At 44.8% G+C, this 9,279-nt stretch overlaps 1 protein-coding gene across 1 annotated transcript; it reads right to left on the bottom strand.

Annotated features, from left to right (window-relative positions):
* Positions 1-962: 962 nt before the first annotated feature.
* Positions 963-5,852, bottom strand: LOC124650270 (protein starmaker-like). The gene is made up of 2 exons (XM_047189814.1): positions 4,677-5,852; positions 963-1,711 (listed from the first exon to the last, which is right to left on the bottom strand). Exons 1-2 carry the CDS (start codon positions 5,757-5,759, stop codon positions 998-1,000), a joined length of 1,797 nt encoding a protein of 598 aa, XP_047045770.1. The 5' UTR covers positions 5,760-5,852; the 3' UTR covers positions 963-997.
* Between the last annotated feature and the right edge of the window lie 3,427 nt (positions 5,853-9,279).

The following is a 9,279-nucleotide window of genomic DNA, read 5'->3' as shown; positions in this document are numbered from 1 at the left end:
TTTACAAAAGGTATTGCTTATTTGTGCTCGGTGGAGTTGCTGGTGACATATCAATAAGTTTGTGCATTCCAAGTTGATTTGAGTTTGGTCGATGTGGCCATTGCTGCTACTTGTTTTGAACTGGAAGTGAAGCTTTCTGTGCAACTGTTCTGGCCTTCAGAACCTGCCATCTGGTCAATTATTTCGAAAAGAGCACCAAAGCTTATTGCACAAGGAGAAACTGAAACTCATTGCAGAGCTTCTGAGCTGGGAAGTTCTCTTGACGATAGTGCATCAGACCTAGCGTTTGCGTCATTTGGCAATACCAGGGTGGGCAAAGTGCTTCATTCTATCAGGAGAAGCTGGTTCACAGGAATCAGCAAGAAGCTGGCTTGGGATGCTACTTCCACCTGCCGGCCAGGTTATATGGGTTCACTATTTTTGAGCTATGCAATATGTCAATGCATGACGGAATGTCATGGGATCCTGGAGGCGTTAATGGTAGCAGAATTCAAGCCATTGCTTGGGTCAAGCAATGTTTTGCCGGGGCAGTAGTGTAACACCCTATATACCCCTTGGAATGCACTTCAGCTATGGGTTGTGTACATGGGCTTGGCCCAGATCAAGCCTTGGAGCAGGACTAATAAAGATAGACACCAGGGCAGCACGGGAGGGAGGAAACAGAAATAGAACCAATTGGTCTTCGTCTTCCTCGTCTCGGCTCGCTTCCTCTCTGCCCCTTCTTCAGGTCCGGCTGCTCTCCACAAGCATCCAAGGTCAGGCGGCTACCACAAGCCACCATTGTATCCTCCTTGTGTTGATCCCACGCCCCGATCTTCACCGGCGGCAACGGGACGTGACAATCGTGACAGGCAGGTGAAAAATATTCAGGCAAACTAGCTCTAGATCTGAAAACTATGCTAGTATTCCATCGAATAGATCCTCACCAAAGTTGTTCATCAAGTATCTATAATTCTAATAATCGATAAAGCTAACTAAAGGCAGATAAGCAGTTGATCTACCGGATGGTGAAAGATACTTTGACTTCGACAGTAGCCGCAGCTTCTGGTTGAACCTCATAGGGCACGATGAACTGGAAGCAGAGGTTGGGCATCCCACTGGAGAGATCAGTGCATGTCACTTTGAAAGAAGAATCCTGGACATGGGACAGCACGTCAGAGTCATCGAAGATGTCGCGCAAGTAGATGAGCTGGAGCCTGCACTTCACATTCTTTGACCGAGAACCATCGGCTGCGGCTTGAGGGTGTAAGCACACGGACGATATCACGCGGCCAAATGGTGAGCGCGTCACCCTTAACAGGAATAGGTACTCTCTGGTGTCATGGACGACAGCCATGAAGTTGAAGCCATCATGGAGGTGGATGGCACGATTCTCGCTGTTCCGAACCCCGGTGATGCATGGCCACTTGTGTGTGCCGACGAAGTGATCAAGGAGCGCCGATGTCGAGCCAACGAAGCCACATGCTTCTCTAGGGCAGTGGCACGGAGCGTGTGGGAAATCCAGAAGGTGAGCATGGAGGTCATAGTAGGGCACCCTGGCAGCGCAGCCATAGGTTGCATTGGGGCATGACCCCCGGATGGACTCCACCAGCTGCTCCAAGGCATGGCACCGGCGGTAGCCACCGGTAATGGCGGTGCTACACACATGGCACCTCCCAAACGTGGCCAGCTTGTACCGACACGACGAGCACACCACGTGGCCGACATCACACTGCAATTAACATGGTAACACACTACAAGGAATCGGTTTGTATCGAGAAGCAGTTGTGCATGCAAAAGGGGTCGTCGTGTTGATTATAGAACCAAAATCAAATGCTGCTACATATGTCGACACTTTCCAACTTGGAAACCCTAGGTATTTGATGCAGGGTAATGGAGGTGATGTGGGGGGGGGGGGCTACGCTCATTGACAGAAACATAATGGCACCTTCACTTGGAGGCTACTAGAGGTCATAGTGTTGCCTTGAAATATGATTGTAGATGGGAGATTGTACCGTCGATCTATGTCAGTCCAGATGGGCGATGTGACAGTCGATCTATGCCATTCTAGATATAACGGTATGTATCGAGAAGCAGTTGTACATACACAAGGGATCGTCGTGCTGATCATAGAACCAAAATCAAATGCCGCCACATATGGCGACACTTTCCAACTTGGAAAACCCTAGGTGTACTTGACGCAGGGTAATGGTGGTGATGTGGGGGGCTACGCTCATTAAGGAAGTTCGATGGTACATCAACATTTATTTAAAACTACCCTAATCTACTCCGAGTCCCAGTCGAAGTCCGACGAGTGGGTGGTGTCGGACACCGGAGTGGATGTCCACTCGAAGGAGGAGGAGAGGAGGAGAGGACGATCATCGAAGGCCCGGTGCCGTTTTTCTTCTCCTCCGCCTTCCTCGCGGCCTTTCCACCCTCTCCGCCTTCCTCGCCGCCGATGCCGCCTGGCACTGCTCGCGGTCTGCCTTCTTCTTCTCCGCCACCGCCGCCTTCTCCTCCTCCTTCTGCGCGTAGAACGCCTCCATCGCGGCGACGTCCTCCGGGAACTGCCGCGCTCGAGGCGGAGGCGCTCGTCGCGCTCCGCGATGACGAGCCGCTGCTCGAGCTCGCGCTAGCACCATTGCTGCTCGCGCGTGACGGCCGGTGACGGCAGCGCGAGCGCCGCCGCCTGCTCCCGCGTCCACACATCGTCGAACGTGCCAAGGCGGATGCGCTCCTCGCCGGAGCGGATCTCGGCATCGAAGTGGCCGCTTGGCCGCGGTAGCCGGGGGAGGAGCGATGGCGGAGAGGCATCGTGTCGGCGGAGGTGGAGCGGCGGCGCGGGCGCGACGTGGGAGGCAGAGGTGGAACGACACGCGGGCGGCTGAAGTTTTCGGGTGGTTGGCTTGCGCACGCGTGGCGTTTATAGCACGCGCGGCAGACCAAGAGGCAAGTTTCCTGCGCGGGATAGCGCAAAAATCGTGGGTGCGGCAAAGTTTTTAGCGCGCTGCTTTTTCACGTGTCCCCTTAGGGTTCGCGCGGGCTCCCGCGCGTGCCAAACTAGTGGTTTTTATCGTGTGTTGGAGGTGCTATTATGCGAGTAGGTGAAAACACAGTTATGGCTTGACGCCTTGTCTCCCTTTACTCAGATTGATATATGCAAGACCCAACCCATGTTCTCTTTCTATTTCCCTTTCTGTATAGACCAAATCCAAACGTCTATGAGCCTCGGCCTCCCCGTCCCCTTTGTGGGATTTATTGACATATTCAGTGACGCTTCTAATCGGGAAAGGTAAAGGATCGTTATGGAACAGAGGGTAAGTGGTATCACCATTCTGTTAAAAAAATCTTTATTGCACTTTGGGCTGAAACGGTGGGTCAAATTAGACATTAAAGAAAAAACAAAAGTGCCAACGACAGCTCCTCCCGTCCTTCGTCTTTGACGCCGTGGCCGCCCTTCCCTCGTCTTGCAGCGCCGCCGCTAGGGTTCTTCATCAGCGGTGTATCCTCCTCATCCCGAAAGGCAAAGTGAGGCCCCGCGGGCAATTTCATCAGTCTGGGACGGATTTCATTATTCCTTGTGTTCTACTCATCGAATTTGATTTGGCGTGCATCGAGGAGCAGTGTCTGCGCCGTAGTGGTGTTACCAGGCAAAATTAGGGACCAATTAATTCAGGTACTGCATATACGTCTCAATCTCAATACTCTCAATGGAGACACATACATGGGAAGTAATGTATGCTATAACTGAAAATTACCTCGCCCTGATGAACTAAATGGAAAAATCCAACAGGGCTTGTTGCCTCTGAAAGTTTTATCACAGTGGAAAAATCATGAAAGCCTTGGCAATTAAGTTTTTTCACAATGGAAAAATCATGATAGTTGCAAAACGCGTGTAAACTTACTACAAAAGAGTTTTGTCTGTACTCTTTACAACAAGCAAGCCTTGGCCCGTTGGTTAGAGGCTCTTGCCTGCACATGCGAGGTGCGAGCTTTGAAACCTACTTTTTGCAATTAATTTTTTCCTTATAATAAAAAGGAAAATGAATTAATCAGCGATAATGATACCTATTGCATCTTTTTAATAAAGATTGAAAAATCCATGATTGTTGCAATATCTTATATATATTACCATGGATAAGTAACTTGTTGCAATAGGCAAATAATTATTGCAACGAAATGGGTTTGAGGAAAAACACTAGTATTACGACAAATTAGTATTTTGTTGCAATACAAGTTATTTTTTGCAACAATGTGAATACTTAGCGCAACATGGGGAAATGTTGCAATATCTTCTCAAATATTACCACAATTTTATGCTTTTGTTGCATTAGCTAGGATCTATTGCAACAAGGTGGCAAGTTTATGCAACGAAGCGTAATTGTCGCAATAGGAACACCATGTTACAACGCCGCTATGTTTTGTTGCAATACACGCCCTCTTTTGCAACAAAAAAGGTGACTACCGCGACAAAACTAAATTGTGGCAATATGTGGAGGCTATTACCACGAATGGGGGTTTCGTGGCAATATTGCATTCTATTGCAACGAAAACTGGCCGTTGCAATAATTATTGTTGTAATAGACCGGATTTCCTGTAGTGACACCAAGATAAATGGCTGGGAATCAACCATCAACCAATTAACAAATGATGAAAGATGCACATTCTTGGTTATAGTTGATGAGACGCATGTATACCTGGAAGATTGGTGGCTTGAGGGGTAGGAAACAAACACCGCAATCGAGCATGTCCTCGTCCAACGTCATGTTCGCTATCGCTGTATGCTTGGACGGTGGTGGTGCCAATACCGGCTCAGAGGAGTTTTTGTGAACACATCCCCCGTCTAAAACATCCTCCACCTGCTCGTCCTCTTCTTCCTGTCCCTCCTCATCCCCACCTACAGATTCTTGATTGTTTTGGCTTTCCTCCTCCCCCAGGTGTTCTTCTACGTACTGTTCCTCGTCTTCACCATCAAATTCCGAGTATGCTTGATCGATATGCATTTCCTGCTCTATCTGCTCGTCCTCTTCTTCGCTACCAGCAGACTCCACAGGAGCTTGAATGCTTTGGCTTTCCGAGTGTGCTTGTTCAGATTCTGAGAGCTCTTGATCAATTTGCATTTCCTGTTCTACCTCCTCGTCCACTTCGTCCTGCTCCTCGTCTTCACCATCAGATTCTGAGCTCTCTTGGTCAATTTGCCTTTCCTGCTCATCCTCTTCGTCCTCCTCCCCAACTTCATCATCAGATTCTGAGCTCTCTTGATCTGTTTGCCTTTCCTGGTCATCCTCTCCGTCCCGCTCCTCATATTCGCCGTCAGATTCTGAGCTCACTTGATCCATTTGCCTTTCTTGGTCGTCCTCTTCGTCTTGATCCTCGTCTTCACCGTTAGATTCTGAGCTCTCTTGATCCATTTGCCTTTCCTGGTCGTCCTCTCCGTCCCGCTCCTCAACTTCACCATCAGATTCTGAGCTCTCTTGATCCATTTGTCTTTCCTGGTCGCCCTCTTCGTCCTGCTCATCGTCTTCACCACCAGATTTTGAGCTCTCTTGATCCATTTGCCCTTCCTGCCCGTCCACTTCGTCCTCCTCCTCATCTTCACCCTCAGATTCTGAGCTCTCTTGATCCATTTGCCCTTCCTGCTCGTCCAGTTCGTCCTCCTCCTCGTCGTCACCATTAGATTCTGAGCTCTCCTGATCCATTTGCCTTGACTGCTCGAGCAGCTCGTCCAGTTCGTCCTGCACCTCATCTTCACCATCAGGCTCGGAGCTCTCTTTAGTCATTTGCCGTTCCTGCTCTACCTGCTTGTCTTCTTCATCCGGCCCAATCTCCTCGTCACTATCTGACTGCTCTTGATCGGTTTTCCTTTCCTGCTCTACCTGGTCTTCTTCATCCAGACTCTCATCATCACCCTCGGACTCTGAGGGCTCTTGATCGTGCTGGCTTTCCTCTTGACCCTGCCCGTCCTCTTCGTCTTGCCTCTCCTCATTACAACCATTAGATTCTGTGCGCTCTTGAATTTCTTCCTCGCTACTATATCCCCCAAAACCTGAATATGCATGTGTTGGCGGTACCGTGAAGCGCATCCTCTTCCTGCTGACTGACGTCCCTGGTGCCTCCAATACTGCCATACTTGGCCGCTGTGGGAGGGCCTAGGCTTCTCTGCATGAAAATTTACCAGTGAGTAATACATGTGATAGTCTAAACCCAGGTTATCTCCTATTACATACTCCAATAGGCTAGCTTAATTGGTATCATGTAATATTGTCAAGTGCAGAAAGTAGTCGACCTTAGCCTTTTATGCTAGCTTGTAATGAAAATTTGTTACTCGCAGATGATAATTGCTGATTTATGAATGCACTCATAAGAAGAAAATGTAAAAAAATATAATTGTAGGTGTTGCACACATATTGAATGGAAACATGGCTTATTGTGTAAAGAGGAAAGGTTGACATAACTGCTGGTTGAAGTGGCAGGCAACGGCCATTTTATCACTAAAATAACAAGAAATGAGTTTATCAGTAAAATGTGCTAAATTATGTACAATGAGATAAGTTGTATATTTTAGTGAAACAGGTCTACGAACACAGAGATTGAGCGAGATGTTTGTATGACAATTTCTAGACATCCCCATGTAATAAATATTTCAACAGTTAGATAGAGGCTAAGCTGAGTAATGTCACAAATAATGTACTGCAATATTCCTAATTTCAACCATTCATGTATTGGAGCAAAGCTAATACATCATTCAGTACAAACTAAACAGCCGACCAGATTAGCACCAGTTAATTAATCTTTACTGCCAGAGATATAACCACCGCAGAGATCAAGTCATTGTATCAGCAGCATAGATCAAAATAAGAGAAAAACTCAGACAACTATATTTTTTGTTGTTGTTTTTGTAACAAAAAGTTTAATCTGAATTTATGCATCCATAAGAATAAATTGACGTTTTGAGTCCATTTTCTGGAGAAAGATTGAAGATGGCTGCACAGGCCTCATTACTTACGTGCGCATTGAAAAAACATTAATGGTGTATAAACAACCAGTCTTTATCATGCATGCCGAAAAACTAATACATGAACTTGAGTTTGGAATCTTGGACTGAACTTTGTGACTACATACCTCGACACTGTTTGACACGCTCTCTTTATAATCCATGTGCCCGTTAGACTAAAAGATCTGTTACCGTGTTTATATACATTTGTTATAACCAAGGACTCGCCTAGATATAATAAGTTACGGCATATGAAAGGACTGATTCACTAGGAATGACCAAAATAAAAACATAACAGCGGCACAACATATTATTAAAAGACAATTATAATATAATGTAGGTCACAATTTTTTATTGTGCGAGAATATAATGGAATAGGTGCAATGATTGAGAAGAGTAAAATACTTATTAGCAGGCTGCAAAATGCAGCGTAAGAAAACATATGGAAATTGCTTATGTAAGAGATCAGAAGATTACTATGAATATGTCAGAGTTAATCTGAAACTGCAAATAAAAGTTGTGGTATATCGCAAAATGAAGATAACATTCGTCGAAACATGTATAAACATCCTAATATACGGTGAATAAAATAAAGTTGTATCTTAAGCAACTGTATATTCAGGAATATCCGCAGGTTCCCAGCTAGAAGGTTTTACATAAAGAAATCATGTTAATAAAAAGTAGAAAGGAAATACAGAACAGTTGTCACTGTAATCCAATATTTCCTTCAAGTGCAAATCAAAAGTAAATAATTGTATTCTATATAACAATGTAAAGAATAATCAAATTGCATTCATCTATGTCATATAAAGAAAAAGAACTAAATTCAGGATCAAGAAACTACGAACTACTCTTGCCTATTTTGTACCAAAGAAGTAATGCACCTTTAAACCCTAAATTTTATGTAGACATTTAGGTAAAAGAACCATCAAATTCGATTTTTTTATTATGATTATTCTAACTAAAGTGATGTATTTGGTTGACTCTTCATGTTAATTCTTCACCCTTGACCTTGTCCATCAAGGCAAAGTTTAAAGGCATTGAGTTTATTGTTAGTGTGACATCGTAAAGTAAGATAAGTGTACATGCTAGTACATACAAAACAAGTTAAATATTCTCACAAAAGAAGTTAAATAATGAAGAGCATTGTCTGTGCAACAGTAAAATTCCAAACCAGATTTGAAAAATAAAGAGGGGTTGGGGAAAGAGTGCTGAATGTGTTAATTAATTTTGCAACATGAAAGGGGAAACCAAATAGCTCGTCAGAGCAAGTTGAAGCAAGACATATAAAGTGAACTGATGATTAGACGAAATCAATGAAAGCATTTCCAGACCAAAGTTTTATTTCTGCCTTGCTTTGTTTTTAAAGGGACACAATATATCCTAATTACATAGGGAGTTTATACACTGGACAGAGCCACAGAGGTGAAGCATCCAGATATATGACAAGCACAGCACACATTAAAGGACGTACCCAGTGCTGAGAGCTCCTGCACTGTGCGGGGTCTGAGGAAGGTGTTAGTGGCAAGCCTTACCCTCACAAAGTGCAATGTGAGGAGACCGCGACTCGAAGCACAGCACACATTACCAATCTTAAATAAACTTAGTGTATCAACATATAACTTTATATAAGTATATGTAGACTTTTGGGGAAATTGTGGATGGGTTGGTCACTTGGACCTCCACACCCTCTCATATATATAGCTCAACTTAGGCTTAAATGTTAACTCATACACTAGAATAGTCTAGACACTACTACTATACTAACACTCCCTAGAATACTCTAGACACTACTAATAAACTAACTTAGATTCTAGCACACTACTGGAATATTCTAGACTTTCCTAGGAGACTACTACTAATCTCCAATTCCCCTAGAGCATTTTAGACTCTACTAGAGTACTATTACACTAATCTTAGATTCCACCACTCCCCCTCAAGATGGGCGATGGATATCTATCATTCCCATCTTGTTACATGCCAACAAACATTCCTTACTACCTAATCCTTTGGTTAGACAATCTGCTATTTGTTCTCTAGAGGTTACATGGCTTAACTTCAAGGTTCCTTCGTCAAGCCGTTCTTTAATGAAGAATCAATCTATTTCCACATGCTTTGTTCGGTCATGCTGAACGGGATTGTTAGCAATGTTTATTGCTGACTTGTTGTCGCACCAAAGATTCAACGGCCCTCTCCGCAGTAGCTTCAATTCTGATAGGAGGCCTTTCATCCATAACATCTCACACAAACACACCGCCATTGCTCTATACTCTGCTTCTGCAGTTGATCTTGAGACCACATGCTGC

This window comes from Lolium rigidum, chromosome 4 (genome assembly GCF_022539505.1).
Source record: "Lolium rigidum isolate FL_2022 chromosome 4, APGP_CSIRO_Lrig_0.1, whole genome shotgun sequence".
Taxonomy (NCBI): Eukaryota; Viridiplantae; Streptophyta; class Magnoliopsida; order Poales; family Poaceae; genus Lolium; species Lolium rigidum.
This window is presented reverse-complemented; position numbering and strand designations above follow the sequence as displayed.

Excerpts from the sequence above, each read along its gene's own strand:
- LOC124650270 (XM_047189814.1), bottom strand. The coding sequence starts at position 5,759 with ATGACTAAAGAGAGCTCCGAGCCTGATGGTGAAGATGAGGTGCAGGAC. Across the intron at positions 1,712-4,676 it reads TCAAGCCACCAATCTTCCAG|TGTGATGTCGGCCACGTGGT; the intron begins GTATACATGCGT and ends TGTTAATTGCAG.